The sequence below is a fragment of the Arvicola amphibius genome, chromosome 2 (genome assembly GCF_903992535.2).
Source record: "Arvicola amphibius chromosome 2, mArvAmp1.2, whole genome shotgun sequence".
NCBI lineage: Eukaryota > Metazoa > Chordata > Mammalia > Rodentia > Cricetidae > Arvicola > Arvicola amphibius.
This window is the reverse complement of record NC_052048.2, coordinates 123,105,305-123,132,232: the sequence shown is the minus strand read 5'-3', so window position 1 is coordinate 123,132,232 and position 26,928 is coordinate 123,105,305. Positions and strand designations below refer to the sequence as shown.

The window sequence follows — 26,928 nt, the reverse complement described above, 5'->3', positions numbered from 1 at the left end:
TTAAGGACAAAGAGATTTATTTGGGATCCCAAAGTCAGAAGCTGCAGTTCACATGATGAGGCATGCGCAGCAGAGGGCAAAGTTCATGTTGGCATGGGTGTCCGAGGAGGGTGGAGGGGAGTATGATTGGAAGGCAATACATGGATGGAATTGTCAAAGACTAACTTTAAAAATGTTCTTGAAATAACAAAAAACTTTTGTGCAAGAAGTTTTTCTTTCCTTAAGTTTCCTAAAACTTAAGTACAGTATCTACCAATGTTCCAGCTCAGACTAGGTAGGTAGCTCAAGGAAGGCCACACGTCCAAAGTGGAACACTTTTTCAGAAGCCCCTAATGTGTGTGTCTTTTCTTTTTCTCCGAGATGTTCTTCCATTCAGCCAAGATCCTCAGAATTTCAGATGCACTAGGTCGTTTCTTGGGTTCCTTCAAGAGCAATCTCCTTAGAAGGTTTTTCTGTAATTATAAATAAGAGTCAGTACTAAGAAAGAAAACAGTGGAGAAAATAAAACCAATGACTTTCAAATGCTTACTTCTTTGCTGTCAAATATATCATCGGGGAAGATGCCTTCTCTTAGCATTTGGAAAAACTGAAATACAACAAAGAGATGTATTTCCTAAGAAACAATTTATATGGGAAGAAAAACTAAATACACTTATGACTGGAGATACATTAAATCTAGAATAGTTCTTAGATTTAGGACTCTTTAGTCAAGAAGCATGCAGAGTTCCCCTCCCTGAACCTACCCCGGTTCCTTAAGATCGATGCTTTGAAGGGCTAAGTGCAGGAGGCCCATCATTTCCCTTCTGTTTTGGAATGCTAGGCAGTGCATCTTACATCATCTCTATTTTAGGGAAGATAAGGCTGTTTTGACTCCAGGCAAACCCCTCTCCTGAGCTTCCAACTAGGATATCAGTAGTCTGCTGTCTCCAGTGCTGCCCCACCACCTACCCACAGACAGAACAAGCCCAAAGGCTTTCCTCGGTGTAGCCCAACCTGTCTTCCCAGCTCCACCAATCATCGGCTTCAGATAAATCCACCTTGCCTGCTATTCCCAACACACACTGCACATTCGTATCTCCATGCTGGGGTTACATGCTTTCTATTTCAACTATTAGAATGAACTAACCCAGGCATGTCACTGCATGTGGACATATGCACACATATGTGTGTGCGTGTGTGTGTATGTATGTGTGTGTATACGTGTGTGCACATATGCCCTTAAATAAATAATCTGAAAAAAAAACTTTATCTTTCAGTACCTCAAGTTACATGTTTCCTAAACCTAAATCCAGACTTCTGGAGAGATCTTTTAGTTCCTTCCGCAGACTTTCTGTCTTCTAAAACACTTAATCATTTTTGGCTGTTATCTTTCTTCTTAGAAAATTAATCCCTTGAGAAACTAACTGATTTTTATATTCATGTAGCACTTAGAGCAGAACTGCCCTCTAATCAGTGAAATTTTGTTGGCACACACAAATACAAATCTTATGGGATATACACATATTCTAAAGAAAGCTATTTTTTTATTTATAGCAAAATGGTTGTCCACACTTGAAAGAGGAGTTATGCTCCACTTACAAGCAGAGTCATGAGGTCAAACACACCCTCACTCAGTGTGCCTGAAGGGTGACAACCAGTGCTCTAATCTGCTTAGTTCTCCCTTGGGATATTTACCTTTGTTTTTTCTGTAACGGTGAAGCATATGTGCAGAAGTTCCGCTAGAATAAGGCCTAAAGCAAAGATGTCCACTTCTTTTCCATACTCCTGTAAAGACAGCAGCTGGAAGCCAAAATACATTTGTCTTTGTTATTCACTTAATAGAAGTTTCTCTGTCTTCTGATGAAAAAATAGCTATAAATTATATACTACATCAAAATGTCTGTTTATTCTGTATCTCATGGAGTTGACCACTAAGATTAACCATCACGTAGAAATAGAAGGAACACAATAAAGGCTATATAAAACAAATCTATAGCCAATTTTATACTATATGATAAAACTAGGAGCATTTCCACCAAAATCAAGAGTGAGACAATGGGATGGACTTTTCACTTTCTCTACCCACATTCAATATAGTTCTTCAACTCTTAGCTAGACAAGAGAGAGATATAAAAGAATTCAAGGCTGGGCGGTGGTGGCGCACGCCTTTAATCCCAGCACTCGGGAGGCAGAGGCAGGCGGATCTCTGTGAGTTCGAGACCAGCCTGGTCTACAAGAGCTAGTTCCAGGACAGGCTCCAAAGCCACAGAGAAACCCTGTCTCGAAAAACCAAAAAAAAAAAAAAAAAAGAATTCAAATAGAAAAAGAAGCCAATTCCCCACTCTTAGACAACACGATCCTGTACACAAGAGATTCTAAAGATTCTATCAAAAACATAACACAATGTCAACATTCAAAAATCAGTAGTTTTGGGGCTGGACAGATCGCTCAGCTTTTGTAAGTACTCTCTTTGTTAGCAAAGAACCTGAGTTCAATATGGTGAACTGTGAATTCAGTTCGAGATCTGACACCCTCTTCTGGCCTCCATCGATACCAGGCATGTACATGGTACACATATATACAAATATAGAGGAAAACTCATACACATGAAATAAATCTTTTTAAAAAATCAGTAGATTTTTCTGTGTTCTAATAATGAGCCGCTAAGATAATTAATCTTATTGATGATAACTTCAAAATATTACTTTTGGATGTAGTGGTAGACACCTTTGAGCCCAGCACTTGAAAAACAGAGGCAGGAGGATCTCTAAGTTTGAGGTCAGCCTGCTCTACAGAGTGAGTTTCTGGATATCCAGGGCTACACAGAGAGACTCAGACCTCCTGTGCTTGTGAATCAGCCAAATTAACATGGAAGATACTATACTACTAGACGTGATCTATAAATTCTCAGTAATCCCCATCAAAATTCCAATAACATCCTTAACAGAAAGGAAAAAAATCTTGAAATTCACATGGAAGAATAAAAAATCCTAGACAGTCAAAAAAATTCTAAGCAAAAAGAACATCATTGGAGATACCACAAAATCTGATTTTAAGTTATACTATAGACACATAGTAGCATACTACTACAGGGGAGGGGTTTACACAGAAGAAACATGTGGACTAATGGAGTAGAATAAACAAAAGACCCAAAATGAAACTCACATAGCTACCTTATTTTGGCAACGATGTCAAAAGCATATATTGTAGAAAAAAGCATCTTCAACAAGTGATGCTGGAAACTGGAGTCATTCCCCATTCTCTCATTCTCTCTCTCTCATTCTCTCTCTCTTATTCTCTCTCTCTTTCTCTCTCTCTTTCTCTCTCCCTCCCTCTCTCCCTCTCTGTCTCTCTCCTCTCCATGTATGTGTGTGTGCACGTGCGCTCACGTGAGCACACACCTGGGGTCTATGTACACAAAAATCAGCTCAGAGTGGGTTAAAGACCTAAAACTGTGAAAGTGTCAGCAATAATACGGAGAAACATTATAAGATATGCAAGCATAGACGAGGACTTTTCGGAAAGGGCTCTAACAGCCCAGAAAATAATATCAAGATTTGACAAATGGAATTGCATGAAATTATTCAGAGTCAACACACAACAGAGATACTTGATTATCCATAGCTCGACTCGCAATAGTCAAGTTATGGGATCAGCCTAAGTGGCCATCAGAAGATGTAATGATAAAGAAAATGTGATGTGATGTGTGTGTGTGTCTGTGTATGTGTGTCTGTGTGTGTGTAGTGGTATTTATTTTGTGTTTTAACAAAGTTTGCCTGAAGATTGGAGTGCAGAGCTAAGCCACTAGAGGCCAGGGAGTAGTGGCACATGACTTTAGTCCCAGGACCCCAGAGACAGAAGAGGGATCTCTGTTGGTTCGAGACCACCCTGGGCTACACAAGATTGAATCTGTCTAAATGAGAAAAAGAGCTCACACAAAGGTGATCCCAGCACTGGGGATTTCACACCTTTAATCCCAGTACTCAGGAGATGGAAGCCAGGAGTGATATGGCTAGACAGAGAGAGAAGAATATAAGGCTGGAGGAGACAGGAGATCAGTGCAGTCTGAGGTTTGGTGGAGACAGATGCAGTCTGAAGCAGTCTGAGAACAGGGTCACCCCTTTGGTTTGGGCATTGGTAGAGGGAAAAGAACTCTCTAGTAGTTGGCTCTTTGCTTCTCTGATCTTTTAGCTTTCACTCCCTAATATCTGACACACACACACACATATAACATATATAATATATTATATGTGTATGTATGTATGCATTGTGGAGAGCTATCAGAGAAGATACCTGATACCCTTACACAACCTCAGATTTCCATATGTTCATGCACAAACATCCACACACATGTACACACACCTACATGAATTTGCACATATGCCACACACACACACACACACACACACACACACACACACACACACACACAAGAAAATAAAGAAGTAAAATTTACACAGAAAGAAAATAAAAGGACTTTACCTGTTCTGGACTCATGTACAGAAGAGTTCCTGTTTGCTTTGTTCGATTTCCATCATTTTCCAGGTCTGTTACGAGGCCAAAGTCTCCAATCTTTATGTGTTTTTCATCTACTAAAAATATATTACCTGGCTAGAGACAAATTAATTAATATATGTGATTTGGACAAACTATTACCACAGGTCCCAACAACCTTTCATGTTGATTTGTATGACATTTATCCTTCCACGGGGAGCCCAAACTAGGAAATTTAATACCTTGGGTCTTTAAAATGCAAACAGAAAAAGAAAAGACTTTGAAATGACAGAGAAGATAGCTTGGTTTGCACCTGTCTCCAAATATCAGAACAGAACAAGTGGAAGATTCACATTACAGGGTCCCAGGAGAGGAATCCAGGACTGGAGGGTGGGCATGGGTAAAAATATTTTCTTTCTACGCAGTGAAAGTCTAGTGAGAGGCTCAAGGAATGGGAGTTTGAACTCCCCACCCCAGAAGAGGGCTGGATATCCTTCCAAGGGCATGCTACTGGTGTAATTTTGCGTCTGATGGGAATTAAAACCCCTTCCAATTTTGAGATTCTCTGAATGGATCAGTTCTCAGCAATGCTGCAGGATGTCCCGTGCAGAATTTCTCCCGATTCTGACAAGAGTTTATAAGTATACCCCCTCCACCTTGTTAAGTGTATACCCCCTCTACCTTGTTAAGTAGAAGTTGGGATTGATCACAAACACATTCTCTATGAGTTTCCTTTGGTTTTGTTTTGGTTGCTGCTGTTGTTTGGGTTGGGGGGCTATTGTTTGGTTGTTGATGATTTGGTTTATAGGGTCTCACATATCCCCTGTCAGCCTCAAACTCAGTACACAGCCAAGGATGGCCTTGAACTTTTGATCATTTCACCTCCAACTTCAGATTAAGAGGATGAGTTTATGCTCGGCTAGGGATCAAATTCAGAGCTCCATAAGTGCTAGGCAAGATTGCTAACAAATGAGCTGCGTCTAGAGCCACTCCAAGATACAATACTAAACATTTAAAGTGTGTGTGTGTGTGTGTGTGTGTGTGTGTGTGTGTGTGTGTGTTTGGGTGTAAAGGATAATTTTGTATCACCTTTCTATTTACACCTTCATGTGGGTTCCAGAAACTGAACTTAGATCACTAGTCTTGTACAACAAGCATCTTTACCCACTGAGCCATCTCACTGACCCAAACGTGTATATATGTGCATTGTGTGTGCAAATGCACACATAACAAATCAACAGTGGCCACGTGTGTTACATAACAATACGGACTGAAAATAAGAGTACTGGTGGTGACAAAGTTAATATTTTTGCCATTTTTGCCAAAACTAGACATTCAACACAACCTTGGGCTACACACACAAACCTATATGAGGGCCTAGCTAAGAAATGAGGGATGAGCTGAGGAGCCCAGGGAAGCGCTTCTGAGAAGCCCTGTGCAGAAATTAGCAATGGAATTCAAGTTTCATCAGTGGATCAGAACTGAAAGTCAGTAATGGAAGAAGGATATTTGTGTGCGGTGGACATGGGGAAACCATGTTCCCAAGCTAAACTGAAGTCACAGCAACAGAGCTTTGCTGTGCCCACAAATGAAAGTGCTACCCTAATACAGCTGCAGCCTAACTCAGAAACAGAAGACTGAATTTGTGTACATATCTATGAGACAAGGAGAAATTTCAGATTGCTTTTTATTAAAAAGAAAAAACAAGCCGGGTATTGTGGCACATGCCTTCAATCCCAGCACTCAACAGCAGAGGCAGGTAGCCCTCTGTGAGTTGGAGGCCAGCCTGGTCTACAGAGTGAGTTTCAGCACAGTAAAGGGCTACAAGGAGAAACACCTGTCTCAAAAAAAACAAAAACTAAAAAAAGAAAATAATTTCTTTAAGTAAAGAAAGAAACAATTATGTTCTGTCTTATTTAGTCAGTTATATTATGAATAAATGAAATGCAAGGTTATGGAACAGGAAGGAAGTGTGTCAACTTGATCCAGGGAGCAGAGGCTAGGTTCAATGATCTGGCCAGAGCTGACCCCTCTGGCACAGAGACGAGATACAGAGAAGCAGAGAATGCCCTCTCTCTAGAAACCGTATTGCCATATCGCTGTGGACTGCAGCTCAAGACTAACAAAGGAAGAAGTCAGCTCTTGGAGACCTCATGTAAGAATGGCTTTTTAAAAACATCATTCTCTGGGAGACCGCTGCAAGCACATCTTTCTAATCCTTTCTGAGATGGGAAGAAGCAGCATTGTAGTAGAAAAGTCAGAGATGAGGGCGGAAGGACCTCAGATCCAGACGAACTATGCAATCCTGTGTATGATTTACACCAAAGGGAGGGATAGTGAATAAAAACAAAAACCAAAATGTTTTTGAGATAAGATCTATGTTTGTAGGTCGAGCTTGCCTCAAACTCATAATCCTCCTGCCTCAGGCACTGAGATGTTGGGATTACTGGTATGTGCCATCCATCCTGGTCCTCATTTATCTGTTGCAACATCACATTCCTAAAAATCTTCTAACTTTTAAGAACATTTTTAGATATTGCTACAGAGAAATATTAGAAATGGGAGGACTCAGATATCAACTTGCTAAGTTCACAAATGCAAGGCAAACACAACTCAAATGTTTTGACGGCCACTTCATTCTAGCTTGGTTCAGCAAGCAGCTATAAACAGGGGTACTTATTTTTCCTAGGAACTTTTTGAATCATTCCTCATTCTGGCTGTTTTAGACAGGTGGAGCACCCAAGTAGCCAAGATTCACTTGGATAAGGTTCTTCTGCCTTAGAGCAGAAAAGGCAGAGGCTTAGTGATCCAGAAAGGTTAAGTAAAGGAATCAGGACTAAAGAGGACAGTCGGAAGCATGCATGTCTGGTGAGCATTGGTTTTCCTAATTATGGGGAGGAAGACTTCAATCAGGGAAACACTAGGGCCAGGCTGTGCACTCCTCAGCTGCATGTGCCTTCAGGAACAGCAGCTGAACCACAATGGAGCAGAGAAGCGCAACAGCAGAAGCAGGGTCCGAGCAGCGGACCATCCCTGAACCACCACAGTTAGGGGTTCGAGCAGCGGACCATCCCCTGCAACCACCACAGTTAGGGGTGGAGCAGCGGGCCAACCAGCACAGTTAGGGGTCCGAGCAGCCCGCCATCCCTGGCAACCACCACAGTTATTTTCAGTCTATGAAAGGGAGCTGTTACTGTTTACACTTAGGCAATGACCACCACACTAAATACAGCCTGGAGGGAACAGAACTTCTGACAGGGTCATTGTCACAGAGGGTTCCCGGGACCCAGAGATCTGCTGAGCAATTGCATGGGATGGCATCTGGGGTAAGTTCCAGACCCTGTTTAAGTCCAGCAGGCTAGAGAAATGTTATTTTATCATGACTAATAGCCAAGCACAAATTGAAAACAGAGAAAATACTCTTTAATGTCATTAAGCTGTGTGTTTATCAACTAACAAAGCACATTCCCCTTACCTTAAGATCTCTGTGAATCAAAGCGTTTAAATGTATATATTCCACCCCTGTCGTTATTTGTTCAAATAATTCCAAACGTAAATCTTTGTCTGTTTTCTTCTGCCCTTCATTTGCCAACCAGTCTTCCAGGGTTCCTTTATCACAGAATTCCATTTGAATGAAAAGACACCGGGTCTTTGATCTGGACACAAAATTCACCTTATGTTAAAAGCAGCAATAGAGAAAAAAAATGAAAAATTCTAACATCTTATGAAACCCAAACAAAAGATGTCTCAAAATGAATATCTGAATATGATAAACATGTAATAAAACAAACCACTTTATATAAATCATAATTTCTCAAGTAAACGGAGCATCAAAAGTTTATCTATAAAGTATGAGCCTATATATTCTTTAATGCTGAAGAGCTCTGATCACTTTTGACACAGATATGAGCAGTCCTAATTGTAGAAATCCAGGTTTTCCATTACTATAGAAAGCAATTTGGAGGCATTTTAAGTCATCTGTTTTACAAAGGGCACAGGATGGGCACCTTTAAAATGAGAAAGTGTGTCAGGTACTATCCTTATCATCATAGGGACAGAGTCTCAAACAAGAGGTTACAATATGACAGCTCACTGAGAAACTCCTAAAGAGTTTCTAAAGAAACTAAAGAAACTCCTAAAGGCCAATGAATCAATTGCTGTAAGACAGAAGTCAGAGGGTTGATTTTGTTAACCAGTTTGTATTTTCTTCTGAACGAAGTTGGCTTGATATCAAATTTATAATTTCTGAACACACACATGCTAGAAAATATGAAGATGTAGCCAAATAATAATTCCCTCAAAGATAATGAAACCTTTAATCTCCTGTTGGTCAGTAACGCCTAGAGTTCTCCATGGCACAAGGAGATGGCACGCCGCCAGGGGGTGGTGAGTGATGAGGTCTCCATGGGTATCAGGAGTTCATTAGAAGGCTGTCCCCAAGACATCTCAATGACTTTCAAAGGCAAAAACCGTTTTTTAATAATTCCCAGTCCTATAAAAGGGGCTGAGACCAAACAAAGCACTAGGGATGCCAGCAGGGCATGTCCTGCCATAGCTCACCACTCCACCACAGTGCTACAGCTACATTCCAGGGGCGCACTGCCAGGAGCTCTGAGAAGAGAGACAGGCAAGTCTCAGCAGCAGATGAGGAGATTTTCGGGTTCAGCGTCTACACATTAAGGCTGTCCTAACTCTGGTAAACCATATATGACCTGCACTGGTTCTATGAAGAACAGTGGGGTCATGAATGCTGGACATGGGAATTTTAAAACAACTAAGGAAATTTTAAAAGTTTCTTTTTAAGATTTATTTTCAAATTACGTGTCTCTGTCTCTGTGTGGGTATGTGTACATGAATGCAGGTGCCGGCAGAAGCCAGACAATATCTAGACCTGGACTTACAGGTGGGCATGAGCCACCTGACATAGTTGCTTGACCCTCTGCAAGAGTGATTCATGCTCTTGACCACTAATCCATCTCCCCATCCCATTAAATTATTTTTTAAAGCAACTTTGAGGTAAGCATACTGGCATGTGCCTGTGCCTGTGATATCACATTGCTTGGGGGCTGAGGCAGGCAGACCACCCTGATGTTAGTCTGTGCTATGTAGTGAGTCTAAAACAAAGAAATTAAAAGCAAGTCCAGAAGATAGAGAGGAACAGGGAGGGCAAGGTCATTCGTTGTCGCCTTGCCTGTAGGACAAAAGAACAGTGTCTTTCAGAGGTTGCTCTGATCATTAAATGTGATGACCAATTAAATGTGACCATTAAATGTGATGGCTCTCACAAGATAAATGACAAGTGCCTTCCATCCCACTGCAGCTGTGAGGATCTCATCTTACCGACTAGAATCGCTATCCACGCTCTGTTCAGGATCATAGTCCTCTCCCTGCCAACAAGTACGGTATTGAACAATGTTGACGTGCTCGAGCTTGGCCAGCGCTGTTACTTCACGCACAGCCTTCCTAGTTAAAAGCACCCAGAAAACAAATGCGTTATTGCCCACTGTTGATAATTGCGGAATTCCTCAGGTAATGGGACACAACCTCTGTTCGATAGTCACAAAGGCTCCCACACAAAGTTTTAGCAGGAGAGCCAGAACTCAAGAGGGAACAAAAAAGATTGAGTACATAGAACTACGGTTGTTCTCATTCTCAACATAAAAGAAAGGACAGCGGCTTAAATGACAGACATCTAAAATTTAAACATCGTTTGTATCTTATCTTAAGTGTCTGTAACACAATTTTCAGTAGTTATATCATATCTGATATTCTGTGCAGACGAGTCTCAAAATCTTGGAATTTTACAAGCGAATCTTATTTGGGCAACAAAGGCAGGTAACCCAGGCAGCAAGCAGAACCCAACTTAGAACTTTCAATGTATGACAAAAATACATCAAAAAGTTACTAGTTCATGCAAAGAAACTAAGACCTGGTACTATGATAGCTTTACAGGGCTTGGGCTCAAGAGCTAAGACACTGTAATAGTTTCTTGAAATTACCCTGTATTGAATGGTTTTATGTCAACTTGACACAAGCTGGAGACATCAGAGAGGAGAGAATCTCACAACGGGAAAAACTGAGAAAACCACCTTAAACCAAATAAGTCAAAAGTTTCAGGGTCCAGTACTGTCTCAACTTAAGGCAATCATATGTACATGATTATATATATATTTGGTTTTTTGAGACAGGGTTGCTCTGTAGGTTTTGGATCCTGTCCTGGAACTAGCTCTTATAGACCAGGCTGGCCTCAAACTCACAGAGATCCGCCAGCCTCTGCCTCCCAAGTGCTGGGATTAAAGGCGTGCTCCACCACCGCCTGGCTAGAAGCAATCATATTTTTAAACTGAAAGAAATACCCACTGTAAGGTGAGGCCATTTCAGAATAAGCCAAACTCCTGTAGGCACAATGAAAAGTTAAAGAGGAGAAGAAACAAGTAAGTAAGTAATGAAGGACAGATATATAAAGAATGATGAAGGTCAACACACTGTTCACAAAAGCCAGACATTTACTTACTCTGTGTTATATTTAACACGCTTTATAGCATAAGTCTTCCCATCAATTTTGTGTTTTGCTTTGAAAACTTGGCCAAATCCACCTGAGCCAATTTCTTCTATGTCTTCAAAATCCTCCTTAAACCTAGTTAAGATTGATATTGCTGTCATTGCTGAGGTTTAGTAAGATGAAAATGATTCTTTCTTACTTGTCTTTAATATCATTTGGTAGAGCTCCCGAGTCACAAAACAATGTCTTCCTTGTTCTCCTTCTCCTTCTCTCCTCTTTTGATGGAGAATTCAATAAAACAGATCACCCCCTCTGACTATATATAGGACACACTGAAGTATCCTTTCCATTAAGTACAAAGAAGATGAGAAATCCCCCCTACCTCTAAGTATTAAATCTGAAAGAATCACTCAGTTGTGTGCCACAGGTACCAGAGGGAAAGCAGAAGCCCTGTGTAGTGAGGAGCAGCGGGCCGCCCTGCTCCCGGCTGCCTGGTTAGCTTATGCCCCGAAATAACAACACACAAACTGTATTCATTTAAACACTGCCTGGCCCATTAGTTTCAGCCTCACATCTTGACTAACCCTTATCTAAACCTGTGTAACACCACGAGTGGTGTCTTACCGGGAAAGATTCAGCATGTCTGACCTCGCGGCTGGCTCCATCGCATCTGTCTCAGAGAGGAGAGGCATGACGATTGCCTGAGGCATCTGACTAACTTCTCTCTTTCCCAGCATTCTGTTCTGTCTACTCCACATATCTAAATCCTGTCCTATCAAAAAGCCAAGGCAGTTTCTTTATTAACCAATGAGAGTCCTCCATCAGCCCTGAGCCTTCCTTGGGCTAGAACAACCTGCTTTTTCCCTTCCTTATGCCCCATGTCCAATCATTGAGCCCTGCTCCTCCTTCTAGCACATATCACTACCATCTGTCCACTCTTCTCCACTTCTAGCATCCTCACCCAGGGTCAGCCCTCAGGCTCCTGCAGTGGTGGCCTGCTGACTGATACCCGCTTCTCCCACACTCCTTTAACTATGAAAACTTGGTCTGATCAGTTCTCCCTGTCCCCTATACCTCCTCCAGCTTTGCCTTTGCATTCAGCAAAGAACAGGAAAACCTTAAATGGCGCACAAAGTACCATGTGGCACTTTCCTGACTTCTCTTCCAACCTCATCCCATCGCGCTGTGTCCTTGTTCATTAAACGTCAAGCACGTGCTTTCTCCGCAGAAGGCTGACCTCGGGGCTTTGTTTCCATTTTCATCATAGAACTGTTCTTCTTTAACTCTGGTCTTATTTTATAATTACAACTGTATGTGTATCATATAAATATGTGAAAACAGATTGTGTAACTCCGAAAACACATGTATGTCCGTGTGTGGGTGTACACATGTGTGTATGCACGTGTGTGTGTGTGTGTGTGTGTGTGTGTGTGTGAGAGAGAGAGAGAGAGAGAGAGAGAGAGAGAGAGAGAGAGAGAGAGTGTAGGCCAGAGATTGATGACAGCAGTCTTTCTCAGTGACTGTGCACCTTTCTTTTTTATTTTGCTTTGTTTTGTGAGACAGGGTTTCTCACACCAGGCTGGCCTCGAATCCACAGAGATCCTCCTGTCTCTGCCACCTGAGGGCTGGAATTAAAGGTGTGGGCCACCACATCCATCTTACACTTTATTTTTTGAGACAGGATCTTTCTTTCATAGATCTTGGAGCTCTCTGACTGGCTATGCTGGCTGGCCAATGAATGCCATGGGGCTGTGTCTCCACCACTTCCTCCACTCCCACTGGTGTCTGAGTCACAAATGTGTGTGCTGCTACACCTGTCCTTGTTTTAAAGTTTATTGTTATGTGCATGGGTGAGTGTGTCAGATCCTCGAGAACTAGAGTTACAGACAGTTGTGAGCTGCCATGTGGATGCTGGGAACTGAACCCGGGTCCTCTGGAAGGGCAGTCAGTGCTCTTAAGCAGTGAACCACCAACCCCCTCTACTCCTGTCTTTTTATAGGGGCACTTGATACTCACACTTAGGCCCTCATGTTTGCACAGCTGAGCCATATCCTCAGACCCATTTCCTTAATGCCAGTCATTACTTTGAACTTGAGAGTGAGAATTGAGAGGGAGAATTCTACTCTATTTGTGCTTACCATAAGCCTAGTGCCCAAAACATTAGTGGGTATATATTAAGTGCTTAATAAGTACTCATTGGTCCTTTTGAAAACTTGTATTCAGTGTCCTGCTGATTCAAACAGGCTCCTTCATCTTAGGTATTTAATTTAACTGAAACATCATCTACAGAAGATGAACCCCAGCCTTTCTCGTCTAGAGAAATCTTGTGTGGCTGGAAAACAGGTCCAAGTGGATCGGTTTCAATTCTCACAGGAGTCTCTCTCCTTCCTCCACCCCTTCCTTCCCTCCTTTCCTTTCTCTATTCTTTCCCATCTAAATCATGGATATAAAGGATTATTTGCTTTCAGTTTTACCAGCGTCCGTAGATATCAGAAAGGCTGATAACATCACAGAGATTTTCATTTGCTTGACTGGGCCATGGCTGTTAATCACTTGGGTGGAAATATAACTTTGAACTTGAAGAATCTTTGTTTCATAGCACGCTTACCATTAGACGAAACCCCCTTACCTGCAATCCATGGTGTATTTATTACTTAGCGCATCATTAGGTGATAGTTTTCTAAAAATGAGACGAAAATACGAAATTCAGACAAAACTAGAACCTAGATAACTTTAGAACAGACTTTATGCCACACAATGGGCATTATATATAGTTTGCTTCAGCTGTCAGGGTGACGGGAAATGGTTTCAACTTCAGAAAAACACCTCCTGTTGGTTCTCTTCTGAGCATCCTGTTTCATCCCTTTCCTGTGTCCCATTTCCACCTAAACACACTCCCCACTGACCTCCTATCTCCTTTTTCTCCAGAATCAGAACATCCTTAGGAATGAGGTCCCCTGGGTCACTCCCCCTGGCCCTCATTCCTTGATGGTGATAAGCCAACTACAGTAGGATGCTCAAACATTACCTCAAACCAGACACAGCAATACTGTTACCCTTGAGTCCTGACTGAGGTGAGGTCTGTTGTCCTCCTCCTGGCCCCTGTCCTCCACCCGGCTACTCTCTTCCCTCAGCCATGTCTACCCTGCCTTCCCAATCCTTCTCAGAAATCCTTCTCTTCCCTCCTCTGTGCCACAGCACCAGAGCTGCCGGCCTGATATATGGCAAGTTCCTTTTTCTCCACCTGTCCACGTCAGGAATTGCAGTTGTTCAATATAGTGCTCAGAAAATATTGGCAGCTCCTATGTCTCCTGCCTTCTTTTCTGACTGCATGAATTACTATTCAGTTTTCAATGATTTATATAAAATTTGGTCTTTAAAAAAATAGCAAGTTATTACACTATCTTTACCCTATCCATCTATAAGTATACATATCTGCTTCCCTTAAAAACACTTCCAAGCCCAAATCTTCAACAGTGTTTTACAAAATAACACTGTAAACTACTGTCTCTAGCTGCATCACCACAGGGGTCTATATCTTACAGTACACCATGTGAATGTGTGCGCATGCGCAGGGTGTGTGTGTGTGTGTGTGTGTGTGTGTGTGTGTGTGTGTGATGTGTGTGCTCGCGCGCGTGCATGTGTGCATGCGTGTGTATGTGTGTGTGCGTGTGCGTGTTTGTTTCTCTGGGGATAAATTGGTTTATAGGTCTCAAGCTTTCCATTGCTTCTGTTACATCTGTCGAATAAACAGGTATAATAATATTCGCCAATACCACAGACCCTAAATGAAACTGAGAGACAGAGTCTGAACCAGAACCTTTGTCCAAACTATGTTCAGAATGCAGTGATACTCACATTCCTGACTTCCTCTTATTTTCTCTGAGACCGTTCTGCAACACAAGGAAAAAAGAAGGCGTTTCAGATGAGGAGAGGAAGTATCTCAGTTCTGGGGCTGACTGTAGGGTCAGGTTTCTTAGTCTGTACGGTCACCAGCTTCATGGATCTTTGCAGTCTCCCTGAGTCTTCTATCAATGACTATTATAAGACCAGAATACGGCCAGCCAAACAGCTGTGCAATGTTCTCAAATGGCTGTTTTGAGTTGTATTTTCCCCATCTTTAGAGGAATAAGACATCTTTTTACACTGGCTGCCAACTTTGGTGTTGCAAATCCCTTCGGACAGTGTCCATTCTACTGATTCAATTGTCGTTCTCTTACAGATTTGTAGTTCTTTATAAGCAGATTGATTTTTTTATAACAATTAAACCTGATTTTAAGTTCAGTTCTGATTTTTTTTCTAAGTAGAATTGGAACTACGCCAAATACTAATTAATCCGTTGGGTGGACAATTAAAAAACAAGAAAATAGAAATGTTCAAAAGGACAAGGGTAAGGGTTGGGAGGTAGTTCAGTGGCAGGGTTTGTCTAGACTTCCTGAAGCTGGGATTTGATTCCCAGAGTAGGGAGGGAGAAATGGAGGGTGGACAGGAAGGAAGGAAGGAAGGAAGGAAGGAGGGAAGGTTGATTGGTCTACAAAGTAGGTGGAGAAGGATGGGAGAGAAGCGTGGAATTTACATGTGAAGAATGGAAGTTAATATGAATGATGATTTAAAAAAAGGAACAATGACTGTTAATATAATTTAGTGAGGACACATAAAATGTAAAACTTATTTTTACATTGACATAAAATTAAAATGTAAAAGTTATTTTTAATTGAAAACAAAAAATGAAATTTGGAGCTTTGAGACGAGTACCATACCATGAGAGGGAATTCGAAAGAAGAGCTGGCCCAGTAGCTTTTTGATGCATTCTCTGAGAAATCACTTTCAGGTGCTGATGGAGAAGCACTTGAAGAAAAGCAAAATTCTTATGAATTCCGTCTTGTTTTCTGAAGGTTTGCCTAAGTGTTTATGTGTATGTGTGTTTGTGTGAGTGAATGTGTGTGTGTATGTGTGTGTCTCTGTGTATGTGTGTGTATGTGTGTGTGTCTCTCTCTGTGTGTGTATGTGTGTCTGTGTGGCCCAGGATGCCAGAAGAGGGTATTGGATCCCATGGAGCTGGAGTTATAGGTGGTTGTGACCCACTTGGTGAGAGTTCTGGAACCAAATTTGGGGGAAGGGAGGTGATGGGGATTGGGCCCACAGCCTCATGCATGCACCTCCCTCAGCCCATCCACCACACTGGGCACCTAGACTCACGAATTGCTTGATACAGATGAGCTGCTGGAGAGGCCACTGGATGAAGATGTGCTTGGTCCAGAGGATTCTCTGTCAGCACTCTGAAGAGAAGGGGCAGCTGTTAGCAGGCTTATAGGCAGCTAACTTCCTTCTCTACGGCGGCTCATCCCCGGACACATGCTACTTCCCATTATTTCCCATATATTACCCAATCCACAATCACAAACAATGGCAAAATTAACACATTTTCTTGGACATTTGAGCTAAGTTTTAAAAGCAACCCTTCATTCCCATACAACTTTTACGTCCCTAAGACCTCCTAGCCCCATGGTTCATACACAGAATGGAGGAATCATTTGTTATGCAATTGGCAAATGCCTGCATTATGCAAACAATCTAACCTGAAGTCAACTTCAGAGGGAATCATAAATGTACAAATTACAATAACTGACAGCACATACCGTTGAGCTCTTCTCTAAAAGCTTCTGATATGCCTCTTTAGCTGCCAGGTGCTTTGCCTCCTGTTTGGTAGCTCCTGAACCAGTACCATACGTTGTTGACCCAATTTTGCATTTGCATTTAAATCTAGAAAAAATGTGAGTATTTATTTACATATCAAAAATACTGTCAATGAATGTACAATTTGGGGGAAAAAAAGAACCTTACAGACAAATAAAAGCCTTGAGATGAGACTAATAATTTTTAACTATGTTTATGTTTCCTACCTCACATAATTTAAACTCCAAAGAAAGAGTCACCAATCTATCTGAATAACCAGAAACAGTCAATATCCTGGCTTACAGTTCCCAGGTAACATCTAACTCTTTCTTGTTTCATTGAAAGACTGACAGCAAACACCACGTGATGATTTTAAAAGCAAGCGAGAAAACAAAAACTTCAATCCCAAGTGAAAAGATTTAGAAGGCAAGAGAAAAGGTGGGGATCAGTGAATTTTCTGAGAGTTGCCCAAATAGGAGAGAAAACCAGCTGGCAGAGTGGGGCTAAAGGGGATAAGCCACGAGGACGCAGTACTAGGGGAAGACAGCCCACTGGAGTGTTCTCAGAGCCTCCAGACTCTGATGCTTGTTCACACATTATATATGAAGTTTAACTCACAGTAAAAGATCAACAACAGCTCATAACAAACTAGAACAATCAGTGCAACCTACTCTACTCCCAGGTTGGCGAAAGTGGCCTTCCTGTCACTCAGGCAGCTTCCGGGACCACACTCACTGTCTTGTGGACCAAAGGAAACAGAAATGTCAAAAGCAAAGCCAAGGAAAGAAGAGGCTACTGAAAAACAAATCAGCCAAACCTGATTCCGATGGACCCTCCTGCCTCAGGAATTGGGTATTTGATGTTTATAACTCATAAACAATTCATACTAAATGTATAAGGGGGGGGGCAAAGACTTCTGGAAAGCTACATGTGAAAGCCTCTCAGTGTTCTTGCTGGTACACAGTGAAACAGTAGGAGAAGCCAAGCCACGTCTCACCTTTGGGGTGACTGCGTATCGGGGACAAGCTGTTCATAATTTACAGACAGCTTGTTCTTCTGGGCAAAACTATTGACAAGGCCTATGTAATTATCAGTTAATGAAATTTCCGAAGCGTCCGTATGACTATCTGCCTACAAAGAAAAGAAAATGTGCTCAATACAAATCACGAATTATCATACAAAATTACTAAATAAGTAACATAAGAGGCAACATACATATTATGGACTTCCTAATTATATTTCCTTATTAAAAGTGTAACTATATGTCTATTAGGAAAAAATCTGCAAAAAATAAATTATTCTTTTAATAAAAAATCTTAAATGACACATAAAAATTACATATATCTATGGTATATAACATGAAGCATGAATTTATGTACCACACATGTATGTATGTATAATTTGATGTATGTATGAATTCAGAGAATTGTCATATTTGTGCGACAGATATTATACATCCATACATGAATACATGCATGCATGCATGCATGCATACATACATACATATTTACAGCTTCCTTTTGACCAGGGGAAAAGCCAATTACTCACTTGCTTTTCGTTGTTAAGTATATCAACAGCAAGTTGGGCAGCAGCATTTTTTGCTTCCTGCTTTGATTTACCTTCGGCTTGTGGAAATTCTTTCTCGTCTATTATAACTTGAAATGTAAACCTGATTAAAGACAGCATTCACAACGTATTACACAGTTTGTAATTCTCCTAAGGACAAGCACTCTGGTCTCCACTGCCCCACAAGCACGTTTCAGGATTCGAACAACAATGTCTTCCTGAAGCAGGGAGAAGTCTGTAATTTTTTCCTCTTTTCTTTCTTTCTTCTTGTTATTTCTTCACAGTGCCTCATTGTATGACCCAGGCTGGCCTCAAGCTCACTGCAATCCTCCTGCTTCAGCTACCCAAGTGCTAGGATTATAAGGATGAGCTACCAAGCTTAGTGTTTTTTTCCCCTATTTTGTTATTTAGTGTGGGGGGTGAGGTGTGTGTATGTATGTATTGTCTGTGGAGACAGGACATGCTTGTTGGAAATCAGAGGACAGCTTTGGGGAATCTCTTCTCTCCTCCCACCATGTGGGTCCAGAGAAAAATCTCAGGTCATCAGGCTTGGTGGCCAGTGTCTGTACTCACTAAGTCATGGCTCCAGCCTCTGTTTTTTCTCGAGTCTGAGGTTCCCAGGCTCTGCAGGACTCTCACAATACTCTTGCAGCTTTCTGTGGATCTGTGGAGCTGAAGTACCGACCAACAAATGGCACCATAGTTCTCCCCCTCCACTACACGTGTATAGGGACAGACATTCTAGTGTTTGCCTGGTTTTTCAATTTTTTTCCTATTTAAATGCCTGGAATCGAACTCAGGCCTTACATCCTAAGCACACGCTCTAACAGTGAGCTACACCTCCACTATCTGGGTCTCACTTTCCTTCCTTCATCCCACCATTTTACTTTCTGAGAGAGAGAGGATGTGCGTGCGTGTGTGTGTGTGTGTGTGTGTGTGTGTGTGTGTGTGTGTGTGTTCAGAAGATTGTGTGTGGGGTATGCATGTGTTAGGGGAGAGAATTATCTACGTGCACCCAGAGGTCAGAGAAGGACTCCAGGCACCCTGCTCTATCACTCTGTCTAACTCCCTTAAGACAGGATCTCTCATTGAACTTAGAGCTAGGCTGGTAGCCAGAGAGCCCTGCGATCCTCCTGTCTTTGCTTTATGTTTACTTCAATTAGCTTTCAGAATACCGCCCTTAGGGCATGCTCAGCCACACTCAGCTTTTTATGTGGGTGCTGGGGATTCCAACTGAGTCTTTATACTTACATAGCAAGACCCCTCATCCACTGAGTCACCTCCCTGGCCCTAGTCATACCTTTCCTGATGACAAATTACCTTCTGTCGTGTGCAGGTCCTGTAGTACAAACTTCTTTATACGTAATTGTTACTCCGTGCTTCTGGCGGTATTTATTAAGTTTGTCCATGTAGAAACCCGGTGTGTCACTGGCCATGTTTCCTCCCAGTATCCTGCAACGGAAAAGGTGTTTGCACGCATGGCACTAACAGACTACAGATAATCCGAATTCCCAGCCCCCCTAGGAAACCACCGGAGACAGTGGGTCTTCTCTAGGGGACTCATCTCAGCCCTACATAAATTCAGAGAATGCTTCATGTCAGAATCTTTCTTTCTCTCCTCCTAAAACACCTACTTTCACAAATACTGGCCAAGGAAAGAGGGCCCCACCCTTTGTTCTACTCCTGGCTTCCAAGGAGTGAGATGTTTCAGTCTGTTTAGCTGCCTGAGAAGGCATAATGAATGTAAAAGTGGAATTACAGATTTTATGGTAAAAACAAGGCTATGTATACATATATTGCTGGATAATATATATTGCTATGTATTATACATACACACATGTGCACATACACAACTGTGTATACACAATACAGCAACACACATACATGTACACACAGCTATGTACACAAATATGACTAGGTTCACACACATACAACACACACATAAACACATGACTATGTTACATATGTTCATTTGCACACACATACAATTTAGAAAATAGGCAAAAGACTTGAGTGCTATTTTTCCAAAGGAGACATAGCAATGGCCAACAAAACAGCAAAATGATACTCAGTGCCATTACCCAGAAGAAAGAAAGGAAAACTGTTTCTTGGTATAGATACATTTAACCTGATTTAGACATTATACACTGTATACATATTATCAAAATATCACTTAATGCCCAGTAAATCTGGAAATTTTTATGTTTCTATCATTTATTTAAAAGTGAACTGGAAATTTTAAGGTTTCTTCGGCTGGAGACACTGCACATTTGGCAGAGGGCTAGTCTAGCATACACAAAGCCTCAAGTCTGATCCCTAACTCCAGATAAAGTTTTCAGTTTTCATCGAGAATCTTCACACTGTGAGCTTTTAAAGTAGCAGTTCTCAACCTGTGGGTCGTGACCCTTTTGGGGGTTGAATTATCCTTTCACATAGGGCTGTGTATCAGATATCCTGCATATCAGATATTTATATAGTGATTTTAACAGCAGCAAAATTATAGTTACGAAGTAAGTGTGAAATTATTTTATGGCTGGGGTCTACACAACATAAGGAACTGTACTAAAGTTTTGCAGCGTTCGGAAGGTTGAGAACCGCTGACTTAAAGCATCCTTCAGAACCTGGAGCCTCTACCAGCCACCAAGACTGCCCTTGTGACGTTCCCAGTGGCTCACTCTTTGCCAAATTCAATAGTCAATGTCAGTTATTCTTTCGTCTCCATCTTTCTCTTTCCTCTTCTTAGTATAGGGTTGTGAGACACCTGATCTCTGGGTTTTCACCCACTCTCAGAAGCTGTACTTTCTCTGCCTTCTTTCTCGGCCTTTCTTCATCTTCTTTTTCATCTAAATATTGTCCAGGGGCCTAGTCCTCAAGTATCCTATTCCCTACTTAACTCCTTCCTGTGATCACCTCCAGGCTGTGGCTTTACAGTCTACATACACAGTTATGGTTTTCACCAGGGTTGGCAAGATGGCTCAGCAGGTAAAGGCATTTGCTGCCAAGACTGACCATCTGAGTTCAATCCCTGGGAGCTACATGGTGGAAGGAGTCCCGACTTCCACAAGTTATCCTCTGACCAGACAAGCTCACTGAAGCACATGTACAAACACACATATGCACACAAAATAAAATAAAATAAAATAAAATAAAATAAATATACAGTTAGAGAAATGACCCAGCAGTTAAGAGCACTGCGGCTCTCCTGGAGAATCCAAATTTGGTTCTTAGCACCTGTGGCAGGCAACTCACAACCTCCTTGTAATTGTAGCCTCAGGGGATCTGATACCTTTCTGGACTCCAAGAAAAACTGCCTTCCCATGTCCATACACATACTCAGATACATGGATAATTACAAAATAAAAAGTAAATAAATTCTTTTTAAACATAAATGTAACAGTTTTAACTGAAAAAGGAAAGGAGGCACCAGATTTATAATAAAGGCTTGATAGAAATGAATGAATGAGTCCATCCATGAAAGAGCACGGAGGTACCTCCCAACCCATGCTCCCACGAATTGGAGCCCGCTGTCTAATTTTTATTCACCTGTCAGGATGGGCCTGGTCTTCTCTGATGCTGCAAGGGCAGCTAGAATCCTACCCCCTCACAACCCTTATCACAGCCTGCTGCTTTATAACCTAATCTGTGAGCTCACCAGGAAGCAGTTACAGTTCATATTCACTCACCCAAAGAGCTGTCATCACACGCACCAACAAATGCCACCTGACTGTCTCACCGAAGTTGCAAAGACACTGGCCTCACTCCCCTCAAGCTCCCCAAAAGCCTGAGGCCCTTCCAGGCGCTCCTTCCCATACAGCCTGCATTCATCTCATATCTGATATATAAACGAGGAAGCTGCAAACAGTGGTCCGGCCCTGTCAGGTTCACAGGGCAAGCTCAAGAAAGAGCACCATCTGCACAAGATTCTAAGGTCCTGGGCAATAGCCTAGGGAGTGTCTTTAGTTTCTGGGAGGCAAGGCACTTTTAGTACTAAACATGCAACAGGAAATCTCATTTGTCTAGAAGACAAGGGTATCTGTGAATTAACATCCATTTAACATACATGTAGTGAGCACTTGTCATGTATTAGGTGCTAGGATTATGCAAGCGAATAAAAATTGCTCTTGGGACCTAACTGGCATAGAAGGATACAGACAAATTGCGGTACTAAGTATTAATTGGAAAATGGAGAGAAATACGGGAATGGGGGGACAGGGAGGACAGAGTGGAAGTTCTTGTTCAGGGAAGGCTGCTCATACAGTTGGTTCTGTGAGCAGGACTGGATACTGACAGGGATCTACCCATGCTATTCCTTGGGGTTGGGGTGGGGGAAGGGCTTTCCAGGAAGTTGGAAGAGGCACCACAAAGACCAGGAGCTGAAGGGTACTTGGCCGTGGCCCAGAAGCACCAAGGAAATCTGAAAGTGGTGGGCAATGGGGGGCTCTGCCTGACTGTAGGAGGTTGGTGTAGCGGAGGTCGGAGCAGGAGAGCAAGCATCAGGTTCAGAGTTGAAGAAAACTCAGCTACATGGGGAAGAACAAGGTGGAGGATGGAGCGAGACCCGGCTGACACAGAGGCCTGCCAACTGGAGTACCATCCCAGCTGTGCAGCCAAAAGTCTTTCCCTGAGTCATTCGGGCTTCTAGATTTCCCTCCAGAGTTTCAGGTCACCAGGTTTGTCACTTTCCTTATAGGTCCCTGCCCCCACTACTGCTGTCCAGGAAAAGTGAGAAAATAAGCCCCCAGGTCCTACCGCGTTCCTGGATCTGGACGGTGGCCGGCGCCCTGGCTTAGAATTCGAATTGCAATATGGGGGCTCTGAGGTCACGACCAGGCTGCTGCTCACAGTCCCTGCTCTGGTCAGTGGAAGCCTAGGCCAGGCCCATTCAGTCTTGTTTCGTTTTCCCGGCGGACTCCGCCTTCCCGCATACTGCCCCTCCTGCACCGGGTTGCACCCGCGAGAGGACAGGTAGGCGTGGCTCTTCTGTCCCCGCGAGCGGGAGCTGAAGTCTCTGCATAGCCTCTGCTCTCCAGCTCAGCCACAGTGGCAGCTCGCCATAGGCGCTTTCCCAGGTTTCTGGGCATTTCCTGACTCCTATGTTGGTAAAGCTCTGCTGGAAGAGGAAGGAGAAACTCAAGTTTCCTGCTTGCGGTGTTTTAATAGGTTCCGGGATCAATGCTCACATCTAATTTTCAAAATAAACAGCGTGGATGCAGCTAGGTACATGGATGCTTCCGAATTCCAAGATCCAGTGGGAGATCCTGAGTAGCTCACAGAGAGATCCTGCCAGGCTGTGTGGGTGACGGAGTAGAGACAGTTCAAGTCTAGGTTTGTAAACATTAGTCTCCCCCTTCCCTTTTCACACTGCAGCCCAGTCAAGGAGGACATGGCCATTTCGACCAAATTGGCCCAGCGGGTTGAAGGATTGTTTCTTCATCCTTTTCTCATCTGTCCATTCCTTGCCTGCCAGCCCCGGGTTGCATACCATCATCCACCAGGCCAGGCCAGCAGTTTAGAACCACCTGCTCCCAGAAGGGCCTCAAGGAATATTTTATCACAAGGCAACATCAGCAGTCCAGGGTTGATTAGAAATCCTACCCTCCTGTGAGACTGTGACACATTCCCAGAGTCTCGATGGCTTGCACAGGACTTGGATTGTTTCTCAATTAGTTTGGGACACACACTGCCCAGTGGTAGGTACATCCTCAGGCCAGGACATTGAGCTAAGCACTGACCCCTTCCCACTGGATAGATGAAGGGAACTCAGGAGCAGGACTTAGAACCAAGAAGCTATACTCCCAATTTGGAGTCCCAAGACAGACCCCAAATACACAATCAGCATGGCACCCTGTCATACCTTTCTTTACCTTTCTTTATAAGGCAGGAAGACAACGGCCTGAGTCTACTGTTTTCTTGTACTGTGGTTTGTGATTTGAGCTCTAATAGGAAACTCTGCTGGGACATTTTGTCAGACCCACGGCATAGCCATCTAAATTTGAATCACATTTTCAAGTGATTAAAAAGACTCTGTCATGGGTCTGGAGAGATGGCTCAGAGGTAAAGATCACTGGCTGATGTTCCAGCTGTCCTGAGTTCAATTCCCAGCAACCACATGGTGGCTCACAACCATCTGTAAGGAGATATGGTGCCCTCTTCTGGCATGCAGGCAAAATACAATATACATAATAAATAAATACGTCTATTTAAAAAAGGCTCTGTCAGGGCTGGAGAGATGGCTCAGTGGTTAAGAGCACTGGCTGTTCTTCCAGAGGTCCCTAGTTCAGTTCCCAGCAACCACATGGTGGTTGACAACTATCTGTAACTCCAGTTCCAGAGGATCTGATACCTTTACACCAATGCACATAAAATAAATGTAAATTAATTATAAAAGGTGGCTCTGTAGGGGCTGGAGAAATGACTCAGAGGTTAAGACCACTGGCTGCTCTTCCAGAGGTCCCTAGTTTAGTTCCCAGCAACCATGTGGTGGTTCACAGCCATCTGTAATAGAATTCTATGTCCTCTTCTGGCCTGCAGAATAGTCAATCACATATAAAATATAAATAAATCAATTTTTTAAAAGAGGTTCTGTCAGAGGTGGGTATTTGCGACATCTACTGTCAGTTCTGTAAGTGTGAGCTGGTTCCGGAAGCAACACTGAACGAGGCAGGGAGCTCCTAGTCTGCCCAAGATAGTTTAAGAAACACAGAACACACTCAAGCTTGACAGAACACACTCAAGCTTGAGTATACCACATGGGCTGCAATGTCGACCCCAAAGATCTTTTATTCTGTGTAGTCTCTTGACCAATTTAAAAATCTGGTTCCAAGTCTGATGTTCTGAGCTGCATAATTACAAAATATGTACGAGGTCTCTTCTGTTGGGAAAGAAGGCACCCCTGGGAATGTAGATAGATTAGGATGAATCCATGTGCCTATGCCCTCTCAAATCCCGCTGTCCCAACAGGCTTTCCGATCTTTGTCTGATGAGGCTGGCATCACCTGGAATAGAGAAACTGACGTAGTTACCTATAAGAAATGGAGGGTGCTGGCTCACCAAATGACCACTCCCTACCTCTCCCTTCCCCTACAACTAAAGTGAGAGGCTAGCATACACCAAAAAGATATGGACAAAATCTGATGGAAAGAAAATAGTTTACATGACAAATGAATGCCTCTCATTTGTAAAAGGAAGCCCAAGAAATATGAATGGAGGTGATTCTGAATTTGGCCTGAAGGAGGTAGGTATGTTTCTCTAGCCGCTGAGCATGGCTGCAGTGATCCGCTCAGTTGGTGTCCGGCAGACAGCACAGTAGTGGTCCTCATGAAATGAGATCGCAGCATCAACCAATGCTAGTGGAGAAATTAAAAACACCCAGGGAGAGCTGGGTATGGTGGTGCACGTCTGCAGTCCTAGCCCTTGGGAGGTGCCAGAAGGAGGATCAAGGTCATCCACAGCTACATAATAAATTAGGGATCAGCCTGGGCTACATGAGATCCAGTCTCAAGAACGGAGCATAGGTCGGGGATGTAACTCAGCTGGCAGACTGCCACCCATCACTCTATCCCCACACCGCAGTGGTCAGACATGGTGGTCCAGATCTGTAATCTCAACACCAGGGAGGCAAAGACAGGAAAAGCAAGCTCAAGGCCATCCTGAGCTACAGAGCAAGTCTGAGGCCAGCCTATACTACAGGGCAATCTCAGAACCAAACACCCAGCAACTTAGGGAGTGAGACTATCGGGAGATATCAAAGAGGAAGAATGCATAACTTGTTCACTCGCTCTCTAACCATAACCTCCAGGAAAATCCAAAGGCACCTCCTTCAGTGGCTAACACTTCTGCCAGATCTTCTGAGATCATGAAGGAATGACGGTGATAAGGAGACCTTTGGCAGTGCTGGAGAAAGCCACCTAGACCGGAATGGGCAGAGGGAGTAGACAGCCATCCCCCTGAGAATGTTCACTAAAGGCATTCCTTTCTGCAGAAGCTTTTGTGAGCAGGTGGCATGGAGACCTAGCTGTCAGCTTCTCACTGAGTGCTCATTTCAGAAGCTGTGGCAGCTAGTGAGAGTTATTAGGATCGAGTTATTAAGGCTGATCTGGTCACTGAGCAGGCGATGTGCCCTGCATTGATTACAGAGCCTCCGTGAGCCCCAAATGAATTTCTCATGGAGGACGTGCTTTTTGTCCCTTTGGGGTAAAATTTTCTCTAAGTTTTTGGAGTAGACAATTTGCGTTTCTCTCCTGCCATTTTGTGTTTCGGCACCATCTTTTTATTTATGTTGAATTTGTTAAACCCTTTGGATTTGTAAATTTCCAATAATTTGAATTGCAAAAGTTCAGTTATAATGTTCTTTATCTACTTAACATAGCCCTTTCCTGCCTCCCTTCCTTTCCCTCTCCTTTCCTCTCTCCTTCCATCCCTCCCTCTCTTCCTTCCTTCCTTCCTTCTTTCCTTCCTTCCTTCCTTCCTTCCTTCCTTCCTTTCTTTCTTCCTTCCCTCCTTCCTTCTTGAATTCCAATTCCATTTGTATTTTCTTTATTGTCCCATAAGTCACTAAGTCCCTGCTCATGCTGTCTGTGGATTTTTCTCACTCTTTCCTTCATATAGGGTAGCCTCTACCGCTGTGAATTCAGTTCCCATGGTTTTTTCTTCTTCACAATCAAATGTACTTTTTATTCACACAGTATATTGTTCATTTTTACATGATGTTG

At 42.8% G+C, this 26,928-nt stretch overlaps 1 protein-coding gene across 1 annotated transcript; it reads right to left on the bottom strand.

Moving 5' to 3' along the window:
• On the bottom strand, positions 1-23,113 carry Eif2ak2 (eukaryotic translation initiation factor 2 alpha kinase 2). Its single transcript, XM_038320475.1, has 16 exons — positions 22,967-23,113; positions 19,538-19,669; positions 18,200-18,320; positions 17,649-17,782; positions 16,615-16,738; positions 16,175-16,254; positions 15,736-15,823; positions 14,834-14,868; positions 13,605-13,655; positions 10,988-11,110; positions 9,814-9,936; positions 7,949-8,129; positions 4,462-4,590; positions 1,675-1,779; positions 530-586; positions 1-452 (listed from the first exon to the last, which is right to left on the bottom strand). Exons 2-16 carry the CDS (start codon positions 19,651-19,653, stop codon positions 330-332), a joined length of 1,590 nt encoding a protein of 529 aa, XP_038176403.1. The 5' UTR covers positions 19,654-19,669; positions 22,967-23,113; the 3' UTR covers positions 1-329.
• Between the last annotated feature and the right edge of the window lie 3,815 nt (positions 23,114-26,928).

What these genes read in the sequence shown, in the direction of transcription:
- Eif2ak2 (XM_038320475.1), bottom strand. Translation starts at nt 19,653, where the DNA reads ATGGCCAGTGACACACCGGGTTTCTACATGGACAAACTTAATAAATAC. An exon ending in GTGGATAGCGATTCTAGTCG is followed by an intron (nt 8,130 to 9,813) that starts GTAAGATGAGAT and finishes TTTTGTGTCCAG; the next exon opens with ATCAAAGACCCGGTGTCTTT. An exon ending in TGTACATGAGTCCAGAACAG is followed by an intron (nt 1,780 to 4,461) that starts GTAAAGTCCTTT and finishes TTTGGCTTCCAG; the next exon opens with CTGCTGTCTTTACAGGAGTA.